The 21,237-nt window shown below is 32.0% G+C and overlaps 1 protein-coding gene across 4 annotated transcripts in view; it reads right to left on the bottom strand.

The window, feature by feature from the left end:
• dtnbb (dystrobrevin, beta b) overlaps positions 1 to 21,237 on the bottom strand; it is a 92,038-nt gene that overhangs the window by 30,446 nt on the left and 40,355 nt on the right. For 3 of the 4 annotated variants that reach the window (XM_061924544.1, XM_061924547.1, XM_061924546.1), the window contains exons 7-10: positions 21,069 to 21,223; positions 20,807 to 20,912; positions 13,443 to 13,609; positions 8,876 to 9,000 (exon numbers count right to left, since the gene is read on the bottom strand). In XM_061924544.1, the coding sequence (XP_061780528.1) occupies positions 8,876 to 9,000; positions 13,443 to 13,609; positions 20,807 to 20,912; positions 21,069 to 21,223 (553 nt within the window). The remainder of the gene's footprint in view (positions 1 to 8,875; positions 9,001 to 13,442; positions 13,610 to 20,806; positions 20,913 to 21,068; positions 21,224 to 21,237) is intronic. The other variant, XM_061924545.1, reaches the window with a different exon arrangement.

Below are 21,237 nucleotides of genomic sequence, written 5' to 3'. Positions count from 1 at the left end.
GTCAACATTTGACAAGAAAAACGGAACATTTGTGCAATATTACGATAAAAGTTGGAATTTTACTCGATAACAGTTGCAATTTTACAAGAAAAGCTTAACATTTTGGCAGTTTTATGCAAAGAGTCGTAATTTTACTGGACAAAAGTCCCAATTTTATAAGAAAACTTTAACATTTTGGCAATATTATAATAATAATCTGAAATTTTACTTGGCAAAATGACGACAAAAGTCATAATTTTACTGCAAAATGTGTACTTTTGTATGCACATTAAATCAACAAAAAATCCTGACTTTGGAGCAATGTTCACGGACTCTAGTATTTGGCTCTCTATTAGATGCAATGTTATTGGGACCATGATTTATGTCCTCACTTGTTCACACCTCCTCATATGGAAGCTACTTTTCCTTGTTGATGTCTCAAGAAGGCTAGAAACACACACACACACACACACACTTGTATTTCTTACCTTCTTGAGACCTCCGAATACGTTAACATTTTGGCAATATTATAATAATGATCGGAAATTTTACTTGGCAAAATGACGACAAAAGTCATAATTTTACTCCAAAATGTTTACTTTTGTATGCACATTAAATCAACAAAAAATCCTGACTTTGGAGCAATGTTCACGGACTCTAGTATTTGGCTCTCTATTAGATGCAATGTTATTGGGACCATGATTTATGTCCTCACTTGTTCACACCTCCTCATATGGAAGCTAATTTTCCTTGTTGATGTCTCAAGAAGGCTAGAACACACACACACACACACACACACACACACACACACACACACACACACACACACACACACACACACACACACACACACACACACACACACACACACACACACACACACACACACTTGTATTTCTTACCTTCTTGAGACCTCCGAATACGTTAACATTTTGTCAATATTATAATAATAATCTGAAATTTTACTTGGCAAAATGACGACAAAAGTAATAATTTTACTGCAAAATGTGTACTTTTGTATGCACATTAAATCAACAAAAAATCCTGACTTTGGAGCAATGTTCACGGACTCTAGTATTTGGCTCTCTATTAGATGCAATGTTATTGGGACCATGATTTATGTCCTCACTTGTTCACACCTCCTCATATGGAAGCTACTTTTCCTTGTTGATGTCTCAAGAAGGGTAGAAAAACAAGAATACACACACACACACACACACACACACACACACACACACACATTCTTGTATATTGTACCTTCTTGAGACCTGAGAATAATGCCTCCCTCTTTAGGACCAGCCTTTCTAGATATATAAAGATGTGTATTTACAACATTAATAATATATACATACTATGCAAATATAAAAAAGTTTGTTGTGAAAAATTAATTGGAATTTCACAAGAAAAAGGTCACAATTTCACAAGAAAAACTTAGAATGTTGGCAGTATTTTAATAAAAGTCATCATTTTACTCAACGCAAGTCAAAATTTTGCAAGAAAAAGTGAACATTTGTGCAATATTACGATAAAAGTTGGAATTTTACTCGATAACAGTCGCAATTTTACAAGAAAAGCTTAACATTTTGGCAATTTTATGCAAAGAGTCGTGATTTTACTGGACAAAAGTCACAATTTTATAAGAAAACTAACGTTTTGTCAATATTATAAAAATAATCGGAAATTTTACTTGGCAAAATGACGACAAAAGTCATACTTTTACTGCAAAATGTGTACTTTTGTATGCACATTAAATCAACAAAAAATCCTGACTTTGGAGCAATGTTCACGGACTCTAGTATTTGGCTCTCTATTAGATGCAATGTTATTGGGACCATGATTTATGTCCTCACTTGTTCACACCTCCTCATATGGAAGCTACTTTTCCTTGTTGATGTCTCGAGAAGGCTAGAAACACACACACACACACACACACACACACACACACACACACACACACACACACACACACACACACACACACACACACACACACACACACACATTCTTGTATATTGTACCTTCTTGAGACCTGAGAATAATGCCTCCCTCTTTAGGACCAGTCGTTCTAGATATATAAAGATGTGTATTTACAACATTAATAATATATACATACTATGCAAATATAAAAAAAGCTTCTTGTGAAAAATGAGTTGGAATTTCACAAGAAAAAGGTCACAATTTCACAAGAAAAACGTATAATTTTGGCAGTATTATAATAAAAGTCGTCATTTTACTCAACGCAAGTCAACATTTGACAAGAAAAACTGAATATTTGTGCAACGTTATGATAAAAGTTGGAATTTTACTCGATAACAGTTGCAATTTTACAAGAAAAGCTTAACATTTTGGCAATTTTATGCAAAGAGTCGTAATTTTACTGGACAAAAGTCCCAATTTTATAAGAAAACTTTAACGTTTTGGCAATATTATAAAAATAATCGTAAATTTTACTTGGCAAAATGATGACAAAAGTCATAATTTTACTGCAAAATGTTTACTTTTGTATGCACATTAAATCAACAAAAAATCCTGACTTTGGAGCAATGTTCACGGACTCTAGTATTTGGCTCTCTATTAGATGCAATGTTATTGGGACCATGATTTATGTCATCACTTGTTCACACCTCCTCATATGGAAGCTACTTTTCCTTGTTGATGTCTCAAGAAGGCTAGAAACACACACACACACACACACACACACACACACACACACACACACACACACACACACACACACACACACACACACACACACACACACACACACACACACACACACACACACACACACACACATTCTTGTATATTGTACCTTCTTGAGACCTGAGAAAAATGCCTCCCTCTTTAGGACCAGCCTTTCTAGATATATAAAGATGTGTATTTACAACATTAATAATATATACATACTATGCAAATATAAAAAAAGCTTCTTGTGAAAAATGAGTTGGAATTTCACAAGAAAAAGGTCACAATTTCACACAAAAAACGTATAATTTTGGCAGTATTATAATAAAAGTCGTCATTTTACTCAACGCAAGTCAACATATGACAAGAAAAACTGAACATTTGTGCAACATTATGATAAACGTTGGAATTTTACTCAATAACAGTCGCAATTTTACAAGAAAAGCTTAACATTTTGGCAATTTTATGCAAAGAGTCGTAATTTTACTGGACAAAAGTCCCAATTTTATAAGAAAACTTTAACATTTTGGCAATATTATAAAAATAATCGTAAATTTTACTTGGCAAAATGACGACAAAAGTCATAATTTTACTCCAAAATGTTTACTTTTGTATGCACATTAAATCAACAAAAAAATCCTGACTTTGGAGCAATGTTCACGGACTCTAGTATTTGGCTCTCTATTAGATGCAATGTTATTGGGACCATGATTTATGTCCTCACTTGTTCACACCTAACCCTCATATGGAAGATACTTTTCCTTGTTGATGTCTCAAGAAGGGTAGAAATACAAGAACACACACACACACACACACACACACACACACACACACACACACACACACACACACACACACACACACACACACACATTTTTGTATTTCTTACCTTCTTGAGACCTGAGAAAAATGCCTCCCTCTTTAGGACCAGCCTTTCTAGATATATAAAGATGTGTATTTACAACATTAATAATATATATATACTATGCACATATAAAAAAAAGCTTCTTGTGAAGAATGAGTTGGAATTTCACAAGAAAAAGGTCACAATTTTACAAGAAAAACGTATAATTTTGGCAGTATTATAATAAAAGTCGTCATTTTACTCAACGCAAGTCAACATTTGACCAGAAAAACTGAACATTTGTGGAATATTACGATAAAAGTTGTAATTTTACTCGATAACAGTTGCAATTTTACAAGAAAAGCTTAACATTTTGGCAATTTTATGCAGAGTCGTAATTTCACTGGACAAAAGTCCCAATTTTATAAGAAAACTTTAACGTTTTGGCAATATTATAAAAATAATCGTAAATTTTACTTGGCAAAATGACGACAAAAGTCATAATTTTACTCCAAAATGTGTACTTTTGTATGCACATTAAATCAACAAAAAATCCTGACTTTGGAGCAATGTTCACGGACTCTAGTATTTGGCTCTCTATTAGATGCAATGTTATTGGGACCATGATTTATGTCCTCACTTGTTCACACCTCCTCATATGGAAGCTACTTTTCCTTGTTGATGTCTCAAGAAGGGTAGAAATACAACACACACACACACACACACACACACACACACACACACACACACACACACACACACACACACACACACACACACACACACACACACACTCTTGTATATGTTACCTTCTTGAGACCTGAGAATAATGCCTCCCTCTTTAGGACCAGCCTTTCTAGATATATAAAGAAGTGTATTTACAACATTAATAATATATACATACTATGCAAATATAAAAAAAGCTTCTTGTGAAAAATGAGTTGGAATTTCACAAGAAAAAGGTCACAATTTCACAAGAAAAACGTATAATTTTGGCAGTATTATAATAAAAGTCGTCATTTTACTCAACGCAAGTCAACATTTGACAAGAAAAACTGAACATTTGTGCAATATTACGATAAAAGTTGGAATTTTACTCGATAACAGTTGCAATTTTACAAGAAAAGCTTAACATTTTGGCAATTTTATGCAAAGAGTCGTAATTCTACTCGACACTTAAACTTAAACATTTTGGCAATATTATAATATTCAGAATTTTACTCGCCAAAGTAATAATTTTACTCAAAATATGTCACTATTTTATAAGAACAAAAAAAATGGCAATATTGTGATAAAAGTCAGAATTTATAAGGCAAATGTCACCATTTTGCATTAAAAAGTAATCATTTTACATTGAAAAAGTAATCATTTTACGAGAAAATATTGCAACATTACAGAAGCAGAAAGAAAATGAGAAATTGTTCTCAACTTTATAAGAAAAAAGTCGACACATTGTGAGAAAAAGACTGTTCTTAGTTATTTATTTTTTTTGTAAATGTTTTGTTTGTAATTGTTTTTTAATCTTCATTATTTATTACAGTATGTCTCTATATACATATATATATATATATATATATATACATATATATATACATATATATATATATACATATATATATATATATATATATACATATATATATATATATATATATATATATATATATATATATATATATATATATATATATATATATATATATATATATATATATATATATATATTTTTTTTTTTTTTCATTAATTTTGGCCAAAGGGAGCGCATTTTAAATTTCTTACACACACTTGTTATTTCATATGTTGACAAGAGAGGAGCACTTCAAATTTCTTACACACACTTGTTATTTCATATGTTGACCAGAGGGGGAGCACTTACAAATTCTTACACACACTTGTTATTTCATATGTTGACCAGAGGGGGAGCACTTACAAATTTTTACACACACTTGTTATTTCATATGTTGACCAGAGGGGGAGCACTTTTAAAAGCGACACACAGTCAATTTGAAAAATCCCTCCTTTTTGGGACCACCCTCATTTTGGATAGATGTCACCACCAGGGGGTGCAAATGAGACATCCTCTATTAGATGCAATGTTATTGGGACCATGATTTATGTCATCACTTGTTCACACCTCCTCATATGGAAGATACTTTTCCTTCTTGGTGTCTCAAGAAGGGTAGAAATACAAGAACACACACACACACACACACACACACACACACACACACACACACACACACACACACGCACACACACTTCTAGGATTGGCAACAACATTCCTCTAATGTGTCATCAATAACAAAACTTGGCAGTGTTCCTGCCAACCATTCAGTCTGAGGGAAGACTTTTGTAGACAACAAATATGGGAACACTTGGCAAATATACATGTTTTTATTTGAAAACACTCAATCTTTGGAGTATTTCGCTGTGAGCCAGCGGCGTTTCCGGGTGTTGTTGATAAATGGCTTTCGCTTTGCATAGTAAAGTTTTAACTTGCACTTACAGATGTAGCGACCAACTGTAGTTACTGACAGTGGTTTTCTAAAGTGTTCCTGAGCCCATGTGGTGATATCCTTTACACACCGATGTCACTTTTTGATGCAGTACCGCCTGAGGGATGGAAGGTGCGTAATATCATGGCTTACGTGCAGTGATTTCTCTGAACCTTTTGATGATATTACGGAGCGTAGATGGTGAAATCCCTAAATTCCTTGCAATAGCTGCTTGAGAAATGTTGTTCTTAAACAATTTGCTCAGGCATTTGTTGACAAAGTGGTGACCCTCGCCCCGTCCTTGTTTGTGAACGACTGAGCATTTCATGGAAGCTGCTTTTATACCCAATCATGGCACCCACCTGTTCCCAATTAGCCCGTTCACCTGTGGGATGTTCCAAATAAGTCTTTGATGAGCATTCCTCAACTCTCTCAGTCTTTTTTGCCACTTGTGCCAACTTTTTTTGAAACATGTCGCAGGCATCAAATTCCAAATGAGCTAATATTTGCAAAAAATAACAAAGTTTACCAATTCAAACATGAAATATCTTGTCTTTGCAGTCTATTCAATTGAATATAAGTTGAAAAGGATTTACAAATCATTGTATTCTCTTTTTATTTACCATTTACACAACGTGACAACTTCACTGCTTTTGGGGTTTGTACATAAGTGTTTATATGTACATTTGTGTATATATATATTCATATATATAATCAAATGCATAGGCAATTGTGTAATAATAATATCATGTAATTAGACATAAAAAATCATATATATATTCATTGTTATTAGTGGCCCTTGGAGAGCAGCCATAAATGCAATGTGGCCCTCAATGAAAAGGACTTTGACACCCCTGGTATATGACATCTAGGGCTATAAAACAATAACAATATTTATCGTATTAATCGATGATAAAAAATATGTTTGGTAAAACGTTCGATAATTATTAGTCACGCAAAAAGTGCTCACTAAAAGCACTTTTAAACCGTCTATAGTCCAGCATCAAGACAACACACTTCTACACTTATTGAAAATTGTTTAAAAAAATAATAAAATAGAATAAAATAAAATAAATAAAATAAATACATACATAAATAAATAAAAGAAATACATAAAAGAAATAAAAGAAATAAATACATAAATAAATAAAATACAAAACAAAATAAAAGAAATAAAAGAAATAAAAGAAATACATACATAAATAAATAAAAGAAATACATAAAAGAAATAAAATAAATAAATACATTAAAAAAATAAAAATAAAACAAAATAAAATAAATAAGATAAATACAATAAATAAATACATAAATAAATAAAATAAATACATAAAATACATTAAATAAATAAATAAATACATAAATAAATAAAATAAATACATAAATAAATAAAATAAATAAAATAAATAAAATAAATAAAATAAATAAAATAAATACATACATAAATAAATAAAATAAATACATAAAAGAAATAAAAGAAATAAATACACAAATAAATAAAATATAAAACAAAATAAAATAAATAAGATAAATACAATAAATAAATACATAAATAAATAAAATAAATACATAAATAAATAAAATAAATAAAATAAATAAAATAAATAAAATAAATAAAATAAATAAAATAAATAAAATAAAGTAGAATAAAGAACCTGTTAGTGTTTTCTGTACAACAATACGTTGTTTGTGTTTGTGTGTCACAGCAACAAAAAACACAAAACGTTTTGTAGTGAAAATTGATGATGGGAGTCAGACATTTTTCAGCCCATTTCTCCAATGATGACTGGCAGACATTTATTCCCTCGGCCGAGCTTCTTTTCCAGCACGAGCCGCACCAAGTGTACATCAACACTTCTAGACCAGCCGATAACGCACCGGATTATAAGGCGCATTAAAGGAGTCATATTATTATTATTATTTTTCTACATGTAAAACACTTCCTTGTGGTCTACATAACATGTAATGGTGGTTCTTTGCTCAAAAATGTTGCATAGATGATGTTTTACACATCATCTTAAAGTCGCTTTGTGACAGTCGCTTCCGGATGCGCCGTCTTATTTACGTGCCTCCACTTCGACAGTGTCTCCCCATCCGTGGCTTACTAGTGCAACAACAACAAGGCCGGAAATGTGTCCCAGTGGAAAAACCGTCCAACCGGAACTCTCTAATAACTAAAGTTCCTTGGGTGAATAATGTAAAGTCACTACACCGGTATGTTTTAGTGCTTTCATGGTGAGTTTACTGACAGATATAAGTAAGAACTTTACACTACTTTATATTAGAAATGGCAACAGTGGAGGATGAATGTCCCATAACAAGAAGGTAGAGGAAAAGAAGAAGCTTATCGACGACAGTGGACTTTTCAGGACTTATGCAGATCCCAAATACAGATCAGCAGGTACCAGAGGGTAAGAAAAGTTGCTTTTGCATAATATTGCGAAACAAAACGGCAGATAATATGTCTTACCTTATACACACACTGTAATAATACTTGTATCTCTGACTATGGTAGTCGTAATGAGCCAAGCGGTGTGGCTTCAAAGTCGTACTAAAACATTTTGACAGATTTTTGAGTGCTGTGTGTAATGTTCTTTATTTTCAATGGAACATTTCAAGTTTTGGTGTTGTTTACTGGCGTCATATTGCAGTCCACACGTATCTCTTATGTGTGACTGCCATCTACTGATCACACTTATAATTACACCATGTACCAAATAAAATAGCTTCGAGGTCGGTAAGCACAACCAGGATTAGTCCGTACATTAGGCGCACCGGGTTATAAGGCGCACTGTCGATTTTAAAGAATTTTAAGTGCGCCTTATAGTCCGGGAAATAGGGTAAGCGGCGCGAGGACGCGGGCGCTGACACTTACACGGTGTGAGGGGGGTCTTGGGGTCTCTCGGCCTGCTCGGGGAACACGGGGTGGGGGGGCTCTCCGATGGGGACGCAGCCCAGAGATTTACTGATGGCGTGGCTCAGCTTTTTGGCGGGAGACTTCTGCAAAGACCACGGCAGAGAAGGGTCAGCCTCACAACAAAGATCAAAACACAAAATACTTTTTAGCAGGTATTTCTAACCACAGTGATAATGATACTTTCACAACTCCAAACCAATCCCCGCCTGCAACACTTCCAGTAAAAAGTATCTTCCAAGTATTATCATCACGATCATAACTAACCGCCAAAGCAAAAAAAGGAGTTTCTTACAAGTCCAATTATCAATATCACCGCTTGTCCCCGTATGGATGGATTATACTGTAAATAACTGCTAAAGGTTGTTTTTTTTACACAAAAACACACCCCCAAAAAAAGTTATTATTATAACTATTATTATAAATGACCGGTAAAGCGCTGTTTTTACACGCAAAAAAAAGTTTTTGTGAGTAACATTATAAGTCACCACTAAAGTGTTTTTTTTACACACAAACACAACACCGAAAAAAAATGTATACTAAAAATAATCACTATAAATAAAAGCTAAAGTGTTTTGTTTTTTACACAAAAACACACCAAAAAAAGTTTTTTCCAAGTATCATTATCACTGTCATTATAAATAACAGTGTTCTTTAAACAAAAACATTGAAAAAAAAAAAACGTTTCTTACAAGTATATCACTATCATAAAGTGTATCTAAAGTGTTTTTTTTTTTACAAAAAATTTTTTTGTTTATACAAAAAATGTTTTTGTTTACACAAAAAATGTTTTTTTACACAACATTTTTTTTCTTCCATGTATCATTATCACTTTTATTATATATATAAAAGATAGTGTTTTTTTTAAACACAAAAACATCCAAAAAGGAAGTTTTTTCCAAGTATCATTATCACTATCAGTATACATAACAGCTAGTGTCTTCTAAAGTTTCTTCTAAAGTATATCACTATCATAACTGCTAAAGTGTTTTTTTACACCATTTTTTTTCTTCCCAAGTATCATTATCACTATCATTATATATTTATATAAACGATAGTGTATTTTTAACACAAAAACACACAAACATTTTTTTTCCAAGCATCATTATCACTATCATTCCAAATAAAAACTAGTGTATTTTTACACAAAAACAAAATACCCTAAAAGAAAGTTTTTTCCAAGTATCATTATCACTATCAGTATAAATAACAGCTAGTGTTTTTACAAAAACACACAAAAAACGTTTCTGCCAAGTATATCACTATCATAAAGTGTATCTAAAGTGTTTGTTTTTTTAAACACACTTTTTTTTTTAAAACAAAAAAATGTTTTTTTTACACAAAAAAATGTTTTTTTACACAAATTATTTTTTCTTCCAAGTATCATTAACACTATCATTCCAAATAAAAACTAGTGTATTTTTACACAAAAACAAAACATCCTAAAAGAAAGTTTTTTCCAAGTATCATAATCACTATCAGTATAAATAACAGCTAGCGTTTTTACTCAAAAACACAAAAGAAACCTGTTTCTTTCAAGTATAGCACTATCATAAAGTGTATCTAAAGTGGTATTTTTTTTTACACAAAAAATGTTTTTTTACACAAAAAATGTTTTTTTTTTACACAAAAAATGTTTTTTTACACAAAAAATGTTGTTTTTCCAAGCATCATTATCACTATCATTATATATTTATATAAAAAAGAGTGGGTTTTTTAACACAAAAACAACACCCAAAAAGGAATTTTTTTCCAAGTATCATTATCACTATAATTACATATAAAACTAGTGGTTTTTTTACATAAAAACACACAACAAAACGTTTCTTCTAAAGTGTATCATTATCATAACTGAAACACCCTAAAAGAAAGTTTTTTCCAAGTATCATAATCACTATCAGTATAAATAACAGCTAGAGTTTTTACACAAAAACACAAAAAAAACCTGTTTCTTCCAAGTATATCACTACCATAAAGTGTATCTAAAGTGTTTTTTGTACACAAAAAATGTTTTTTGTACACAAAAAATGTTTTTTGTACACAAAAAATGTTTTTTGTACACAAAAAATGTTTTTTCTGTACACAAAATTTTTTTTTTCTGTACACAAAAAATGTTTTTTCTGTACACAAAAAATGTTTTTTGTACACAAAAATGTTTTTTGTACACAATTTTTTTGTACACAAAAAATGTTTTTTTGTACACAAAAAATATTTTTTTTTGTACACAAAATATGTTTTTTTTGTACACAAAATATATTTTTTGTACACAAAAAATGTTTTTTTTGTACACAAAAAATGTTTTTTTTTGTACACAAAAAATGTTTTTTTTGTACACAAAAAATGTTTTTTGTACACAAAAAATGGTTTTTTTGTACACAAAAATGTTGTTTTTTTACCCAATTTTTTTTTCTTCCAAGTATCATTATCACTATCATAATACTGTATATAAAAGATAGTGTTATTTTTTTTAACACAAAAACATCCAAAAAGGAAGTTTTTTCCAAGTATCATTATCACTATAATTACATATAAAACTAGTGTTTTTTACATAAAAACACACAACAAAACGTTTCTTCTAGTGTATCATTATCATAACTGAAACATCCTAAAAGAAAGTTTTTTCCAAGTATCATTATCAGTATAAATAACAGCTAGAGTTTTTACACAAAAACACAAAAAAAACTGTTTCTTCCAAGTATATCACTACCATAAAGTGTATCTAAAGTGTTTTTTTACACAAAAAATGTTTTTTTTGTACACAAAAAATGTTTTTTGTACACAAAAAATGTTTTTTCTGTACACAAAAAATGTTTTTGTACACAAAAAATGTTTTTTGTACACAAAAAATGTTTTTTGTACACAAAAAATGTTTTTTCTGTACACAATTTTTTTTTATTCTGTACACAAAATTTTTTTTTTCTGTACACAAAAAATGTTTTTTCTGTACACAAAAAATATTTTTTGTACACAAAAATGTTTTTTGTACACAATTTTTTTTGTACACAAAAAAATGTTTTTTTTGTACACAAAAAATGTTTTTGTACACAAAAAATGTTTTGTGTACACAAAAAACGTTTTTTCTGTACACAAAAAATGTTTTTGTACACAAACATTTTTTTCTGTACACAAAAAATGTTTTTTTTTGTACACAAAAAATTGTTTTTTTTGTACACAAATATGTTTTTTTGTACACAAAAAACATGTTTTTTTGTACACAAAAAATGTTTTTTTGTACACAAAATATGTTTTTTTTGTACACAAAAAATGTTTTTTTTTGTACACAAAATATGTTTTTTTTTGTACACAAAAATGGTTTTTTTTGTACACAAAAATGGTTTTTTTTGTACACAAAAAATGTTTTTTGTACACAAAAAATGTTTTTTCTGTACACAAATTTTTTTTATTCTGTACACAAAAAATGTTTTTTCTGTACACAAAAAATGTTTTTTCTGTACACAAAAAATGTTTTTTCTGTACACAAAAAATATTTTTTGTACACAAAAATGTTTTTTTGTACACAATTCTTTTTGTACACAAAAAAATGTTTTTTTTGTACACAAAAAATGTTTTTTTTTGTACACAAAAAATGTTTTTTGTACACAAAAAATGTTTTTTGTACACAAAAAATGTTTTTTCTGTACACAAAAAATGTTTTTGTACACAAACATTTTTTTCTGTACACAAAAAATGTTTTTTTTTGTACACAAAAAATGTTTTTTTGTACACAAAATATGTTTTTTGTACACAAAAAATATGTTTTTTTGTACACAAAAAATATGTTTTTTTGTACACAAAATATGTTTTTTTTGTACACAAAAAATGTTTTTTGTACACAAAAAATGTTTTTTTTGTACACAAAAAATGTTTTTTTTTGTACACAAAAATGTTTTTTTGTACACAAAAATGTTTTTTTTTGTACACAAAAATGTTTTTTTTTGTACACAAAAATGTTTTTTTTTGTACACAAAAATGTTGTTTTTTTACACAAATTTTATTTTTTCAAGTATCATTATCACTATCATTATACTGCATATAAAAGATAGTGTTATTTTTTTTAACACAAAAACAACATCCAAAAAGAAAGTTTTTCCAAGTATCATTATCACTATCATTACATATAAAAACTAGTGTGTTTTTTTTTTACACAAAATGTTTTCTTCCAATTATTATTATCACTATCATTATAAATAACAGCTAAAGTGTTTTACACAAAAACACAACACACACAAAAAAAACCTTTTCTTCCAAGCATCATTATCACTATCCTTATAACTCACTGCTAAAGTGTTTTTTTTAATACACAAAAACACCGAAAAAATAGGGAAAAAGTTTCCTCCAACTATCATAACTCTGAAAAAAAATTTTTTTTACACAAAAATACACCAAAAAGTATCTTCCAAGTATCATTATCACTGTCATTATAACTCACCACTAAAGTGTTGATTTTTTTGTATTTATCTTTGGAGCCAATCAACAATGAATACAATTTCCGCCCCGAGAGCGATATCGACTTTTCACCTCATCTTACCCAGGACGAGTGCTCCTTCATCTGGTGCTGGTTGCTATGGGGACCGTTGGCGTGGCCCCGCCAGAAGCAGCTCTGGCACAGCTGGTAGCCGTGGCACTGTTGGCACCTGTAGCGGAAACCCATCATGCTCTCGCTCCGGCAATAGGAACATTCCACCGGATGGAAGACTGAAGGGGAGGGGGGAGAAATGTGATTGGCTGGAGGATTTCAAAGAGGCGGAGCTCTTGTGTGGATAAGTGTAGTTGATGTTTTGTATGGAGGGTCAAATCGGACAAAATTAAATTAATTAATCTTCGAAATGTGTCATTAATTAATTATAATTATATAATAAATATGTTATGAAATGTGTCATTTAATTTAAAAGTACATTTAATTATTATTATTATTATTTGTTTCAATCACTGGACTAGATTTATGTAAGCCCCGCCCACTGACTTTGATGGCTGAGTTTGACAGACAAAATAAATTGATAAAGTAAATAAATAAATAATGAAATCACAAAAAAATTACTTAAATCATGAAATAATTCATTAAATTAGCAAAGATGAAATGGTACATAAATAATTAAACATTTAATTTATTCTTCAAATGATTTTAAAAATTAAATGGAAATTCACATTAAATAAATTAAGGAAACATCTAAGTAATAATTTAAAGATTGATTTATCTAATTTTGTCCCACTTGACCCTCCATATTTAATTATTGATTTAATTATTTTTATTTTTATTATTTCAATCACTGGACTAGATTTGTGTAAGCCCCGCCCACTGACTTTGATGGTTTCGTTTGACAGACCAAAATAAATTGATGAAGTAAATAAATAAATCATGAAATCACAAAAAAATAACTTAAATCATGAAATAATTCATTAAATCAGCAAATATTAAATGGTACATAAATAATTAAACATTTAATTTATTCATCAAATGATTAAAAAATTAAATGGAAATTCACATTAAATAAATTAAGGAAACATCTAAGTAATAATTTAAATATTGATTTATCTAATTTTGTCCCACTTGACCCTCCATATTTAATTATTGATTTAATTATTTTTATTTATATTATTTCAATCTCTGGACTAGATTTGTGTAAGCCCCGCCCACTGACTTTGATGGCTTCGTTTGACAGACAAAATAAATTGATGAAGTAAATAAATAAATAATGAAATCACCAAAAATGACTTAAATCATGAAATAATTAAATCACGAAATAATTAATTAAATCAGCAAATATTAAATGGTACATCAATAATTAAACATTTAATTTATTCATCAAATGATTAAAACAATTAAATGGAAATTCACATTAAATAAATTAAAGAAAAATCGAAGTAATAATTTAAAGATTTATTTATCTAATTTTGTCCCACTTGACCCTCCATATTTAATTATTTAAGTTTTTTGTTGCGCCCTAAAAAGTGTTCATACTGTAGGTATTGTACTTATTACACAGCAGCTGTTTGATTGTAACATGCATCTTAGTTGAAGTTTTAATTAACAAATTTGGAGGTGTTGAAACCGCCATGTAAAATCGCTAATGCTAATACAGCCTATCTATGGCAAACCCAATGTACCTTAGCATCGAGCTAGCACATTTTGTAAAAGTGGAGCGGTTTTTTTTGAGTCAATGACAGTTGCAAGGGCAAGACATTAGAGGGCAGTAGTGTATAGTGCATGGTGTGTCCTTTAGGTTTTTGTTGCGCCCTAAAAAAGTGTTAATACTGTAGGTATTGTACTTATTACACAGCAGCTGTTTGATTGTAATGTGCATCTTAGTTGTAGTTTTAATTACAAATTTGGAGGTGTTGAAACCGCTATGTAAAATCGCTAATGCTAATAGCCGCCTTTCTATGGCAAATCCAACGTAAATTAGCATCAAGCTAGTACATTTTGTAAAAGTGGAACGTTTTTTTTGAGTCAATGACAGTTGCAAGGGCAATACATTAGATGTAAGTAGTGTATAGTTTATGGTGTGTTAAGTTTTTTGTTGCGCCCTAAAAAGTGTTCATACTGTAGGTATTGTTCTTATTACACAGCAGTTGTTTGATTGTAACGTGCATCTTAGTTGAAGTTTTAATTAACAAATTTGGAGGTGTTGAAACCGCCATGTAAAATCGCTAATGCCAATAGCAGCCTATCTATGGCAAATCCAATGTAACTTAGCATCGAGCTAGCACATTTTGTAAAAGACAAGCAGTTTTTTTTGAGTCAATGACAGTTGCAAGGGCAAGACATTAGAGGGCAGTAGTGTATAGTTTATGGTGTGTTGTTTTGGTTTTTGTTTCACCCTAAAAAGGGTTAATACTGTAAGTATTGTACTTATTACACAGCAGCTGTATGATTGTAACGTGCATCTTAGTTGAAGTTTTAATTAACAAAATTGGAAGTGTTGAAATCGCCATTTGTAATATCGCTAATGCTAATAGCCGCCTATCTATGGCAAATCCAATGTAAGTTAGCATCAAACTAGCACATTTTGTAAAAGTGGAGTGTTTTTTTTGAGTCAATGACAGTTGCAAGGGCAATACATTAGATGTAAGTAGTGTATAGTTTATGGTGTGTTTAGGTTTTTGTTGCGCCCTAAAAAGTGTTAATACTGTAGGTATTGTACTTATTACATATTAGTTGTTTGATTGTAACGTGCATCTTAGTTGAAGTTTTAATTAACAAATTTGGAGGTGTTGAAACCGCCATGTAAAATCGCTAATGCTAATAGCCGCCTATCTATGGCAAATCCAATGTAAGTTAGCATCAAACTAGCACATTTTGTAAAAGTGGAGTGTTTTTTTTGAGTCAATGACAGTTGCAAGGGCAATACATTAGATGTAAGTAGTGTATAGTTTATGGTGTGTTTAGGTTTTTGTTGCGCCCTAAAAAGTGTTAATACTGTAGGTATTGTACTTATTACATATTAGTTGTTTGATTGTAACGTGCATCTTAGTTGAAGTTTTAATTAACAAATTTGGAGGTGTTGAAACCGCCATGTAAAATCGCTAATGCTAATAGCCGCCTATCTATGGCAAATCCAATGTAAGTTAGCATCAAACTAGCACATTTTGTAAAAGTGGAGTGTTTTTTTTGAGTCAATGACAGTTGCAAGGGCAAAACATTAGATGGCAGTAGTGTATAGTTTATGGTGTGTCCTTTAGGTTTTTGTTGCGCCCTAAAAAGTGTTAATACTGTAAGTATTGTACTTATTACACACAAGTTGTTTGATTGTAACGTGCATCTTAGTTGAAGTTTTAATTAACAAAATTGGAGGTGTTGAAACCGCCATGTAATTTCGCTAATGCTAATAGCAGCCTATCTCTGGCAAATCCAATGTAAATTAGCATCAAGCTAGTACATTTTGTAAAAGTGGAGCGTTTTTTTGGAGTCAATGACAGTTGCAAGGGCAAGACATTAGATGGCAGTAGTGTACAGTTTATGGTGTGTTGTTTAGGTTTTTGTTGCGCCCTAAAAAGTGTTCATACTGTAGGTATTGTACTTATTACACAGCAGCTGTTTGATTGTAACATGCATCTTAGTTGAAGTTTTAATTAACAAAATTGGAGGTGTTTAAACCGCCATGTAAAATTGCTAATACTAATAGCCGCCTATCTATGGCAAATCCAATGTAAGATAGCATCAAGCTAGTACATTTTGTAAAAGTGGAGCATTTTTTGGGAGTCAATGACAGTTGCAAGGGCAAGACATTAGATGCCAGTAGTGTATAGTTTATAGTGTGTCCTTTAGGTTTTTGTTGCGCCCTAAAAAGTGTTAATACTGTAAGTATTGTACTTATTACACAGCAGCTGTTTGATTGTAACGTGCATCTTAGTTGAAGTTTTAATTAACAAAATTGGAGGTGTTGAAACCGCCATGTAAAATCGCTAATGCTAATAGCCGCCTATCTATGGCAAATCCAATGTAACTTAGCATCGAGCTAGCACATTTGTTTTAGTTTTCATTACAAATTTGTAGGTGTTGAAACCGCCATGTAAAATCGCTTATGCTAATAGCCGCCTATCTATGGCAAATCCAATGTAAATTAGCATCAAGCTAGCACATTTTGTAAAAGTAGAGCGTTTTTTTTGAGTCAATTAAAGTTGCAAAGCCAAGACATTAGAGGGCAGTAGTGTATAGTTTATGGTGTGTTGTTTAGTTTTTTGTTGCGCCCTAAAAAAGTGTTAATACTGTAGGTATTGTACTTATTACACATTAGTTGTTTGATTGTAACGTGCATCTTAGTTGTAGTTTTCATTACAAATTTGTAGGTGTGGAAACCGCCATGTAAAATCGCTAATGCTAATAGCAGCCTATCTATGGCAAATCCAATGTAACTTAGCATCGAGCTAGCACATTTTGTAAAAGACAAGCAGTTTTTTTTGAGTCAATGACAGTTGCAAGGGCAAGACATTAGAGGGCAGTAGTGTATAGTTTATGGTGTGTTGTTTTGGTTTTTGTTTCACCCTAAAAAGGGTTAATACTGTAAGTATTGTACTTATTACACAGCAGCTGTATGATTGTAACGTGCATCTTAGTTGAAGTTTTAATTAACAAAATTGGAAGTGTTGAAATCGCCATGTAAAATCGCTAATGCTAATAGCAGCCTATCTATGGCAAACCCAATGTACCTTAGCATCGAGCTAGCACATTTTGTAAAAGTGGAGCATTTTTTTTGAGTCAATGACAGTTTCAAGGGCAATACATTAGATGGCAGTAGTGTATAGTTTATGGTGTGTTAAGTTTTTTGTTGCGCCCTAAAAAGTGTTCATACTGTAGGTACTGTACTTATTACACTGCCGCTGTTTGATTGTAACGTGCATCTTAGTTGTAGTTTTCATTACAAATTTGGAGGTGTTGAAACCGCCATGTAAAATCGCTAATGCTAATAGCAGCCTATCTATGGCAAATCCAATGTACCATAGCATCGAGCTAGCACATTTTGTAAAAATGTAGCGTTTTTTTTGAGTCAATGACAGTTGCAAGGGCAAAACATTAGATGGCAGTAGTGTATAGTTTACGGTGTGTTAAGTTTTTTGTTGCGCCCTAAAAAGTGTTCATACTGTAGGTATTGTACTTATTACACAGCAGCTGTTTGATTGTAACGTGCATCTTAGTTGAAGTTTTAATTAACAAAATTGGAGGTGTTGAAACCGCCATGTAAAATCGCTAATGCTAATAGCCGCCTATCCAAGGCAAATCCAATGTAAATTAGCATCAAACTAGCACATTTTGTAAAAGTGGAGTGTTTTTTTTGAGTCAATGACAGTTGCAAGGGCAAGACATTAGATGGCAGTAGTGTATAGTGCATGGTGTGTTGTTTAGGTTTTTGTTGCGCCCTAAAAAGTGTTAAAATTGTAGGTATTGTACTTATTACACAGCAGCTGTTTGATTGTAACGTGCATCTTAGTTGAAGTTTTAATTAACAAATTTGGAGGTGTTGAAACCGCCATGTAAAATCGCTAATGCTAATTGCAGCCTATCTATGGCAAATCCAATGTAAGTTAGCATCAAGCTAGCACATTTTGTAAAAGTGGAGCGTTTTTTTTGAGTCAATGACAGTTGCAAGGGCAAGACATTAGATGGCAGTAGTGTATAGTGCATAGTGTGTTGTTTAGGTTTTTGTTGCGCCCTAAAAAGTGTTAATACTGTAGGTATTGTACTTATTACATATTAGTTGTTTGATTGTAACGTGCATCTTAGTTGAAGTTTTAATTAACAAAATTGGAGGTGTTGAAACCGCCATGTAAAATCGCTAATGCTAATAGCCGCCTATCTATGGCAAATCCAATGTAAAATAGCATCAAGTTAGCACATTTTGTAAAAGTGGAGTGTTTTTTTTGAGTCAATGACAGTTGCAAGGGCAATACATTAGATGGCAGTAGTGTATAGTTTATGGTGTGTTAAGTTTTTTGTTGCGCCCTAAAAAGTGTTCATACTGTAGGTACTGTACTTATTACACTGCCGCTGTTTGATTGTAACGTGCATCTTAGTTGTAGTTTTCATTACAAATTTGGAGGTGTTGAAACCGCCATGTAAAATCGCTAATGCTAATAGCAGCCTATCTATGGCAAATCCAATGTACCATAGCATCGAGCTAGCACATTTTGTAAAAGTGTAGCGTTTTTTTTGAGTCAATGACAGTTGCAAGGGCAAAACATTAGATGGCAGTAGTGTATAGTTTACGGTGTGTTAAGTTTTTTGTTGCGCCCTAAAAAGTGTTCATACTGTAGGTATTGTACTTATTACACAGCAGCTGTTTGATTGTAACGTGCATCTTAGTTGAAGTTTTAATTAACAAAATTGGAGGTGTTGAAACCGCCATGTAAAATCGCTAATGCTAATAGCCGCCTATCCAAGGCAAATCCAATGTAAATTAGCATCAAACTAGCACATTTTGTAAAAGTGGAGTGTTTTTTTTGAGTCAATGACAGTTGCAAGGGCAAGACATTAGATGGCAGTAGTGTATAGTGCATGGTGTGTTGTTTAGGTTTTTGTTGCGCCCTAAAAAGTGTTAAAATTGTAGGTATTGTACTTATTACACAGCAGCTGTTTGATTGTAACGTGCATCTTAGTTGAAGTTTTAATTAACAAATTTGGAGGTGTTGAAACCGCCATGTAAAATCGCTAATGCTAATTGCAGCCTATCTATGGCAAATCCAATGTAAGTTAGCATCAAGCTAGCACATTTTGTAAAAGTGGAGCGTTTTTTTTGAGTCAATGACAGTTGCAAGGGCAAGACATTAGATGGCAGTAGTGTATAGTGCATAGTGTGTTGTTTAGGTTTTTGTTGCGCCCTAAAAAGTGTTAATACTGTAGGTATTGTACTTATTACATATTAGTTGTTTGATTGTAACGTGCATCTTAGTTGAAGTTTTAATTAACAAAATTGGAGGTGTTGAAACCGCCATGTAAAATCGCTAATGCTAATAGCAGCCTATCTATGGCAAACCCAATGTACCTTAGCATCGAGCTAGCACATTTTGTAAAAGAGGAGCATTTTTTTTTGGAGTCAATGACAGTTGCAAGGGCAAGACATTAGATGCCAGTAGTGTATAGTTTATAGTGTGTCCTTTAGGTTTTTGTTGCGCCCTAAAAAGTGTTAATACTGTAAGTATTGTACTTATTACACACAAGTTGTTTGATTGTAACGTGCATCTTACTTGAAGTTTTAATTAACAAATTTGGAGGTGTTGAAACCGCCATGTAAAATCGCTAATGCTAATAGCAGCCTATCTATGGCAAATCCAATGTAAATTAGCATCGAGCTAACATGTTTCGTAAAAAAAAAATTTTTTTTGGAGTCAATCGACTACTGACAGGACGCTTTGCGACTAATGGATCGGAGGCGGGGTTTTATTTTTTTTGCTAATTACCATTTTCGACGTTGGCGAGTCGGTGCATCAGCGGCAGCCAGACGAGGCATTGAGGTGGGGGGTCCGCCATCAACACGTCCAAAAAAGTGTTCAGCACGATCTTCTTCTAGATGCAAACACACACACACACACACACACACACACACACACACACACACACACACACACACACACACACACACACACACACACACACACACACACGGGCAGTGAGAGACAAAGGATGGCATAAGTGAGATGCTTAAGTTCTTCCTCCTCCCACCTGCTGGGGGAAGCAGGTCCTCAGCGAGTGCTCGGTGTAGCCAAAGGAGGGCCCCTCGAAGACGGCGGTGGGGAGCTTGAGCACCTCGCGGAGGAACTGGTCGAACTTGGCGAACACCATCACGCCGCTCGAGTCGGAGATCTGCGAGAAAATATCTGCAGGACAACAC

The sequence above is a fragment of the Nerophis lumbriciformis genome, linkage group LG29 (genome assembly GCF_033978685.3).
Source record: "Nerophis lumbriciformis linkage group LG29, RoL_Nlum_v2.1, whole genome shotgun sequence".
Classification (NCBI taxonomy): Eukaryota; Metazoa; Chordata; class Actinopteri; order Syngnathiformes; family Syngnathidae; genus Nerophis; species Nerophis lumbriciformis.
The sequence above is the reverse complement of the archived record's forward strand: the minus strand, read 5'-3'. Positions and strand labels throughout refer to the sequence as shown.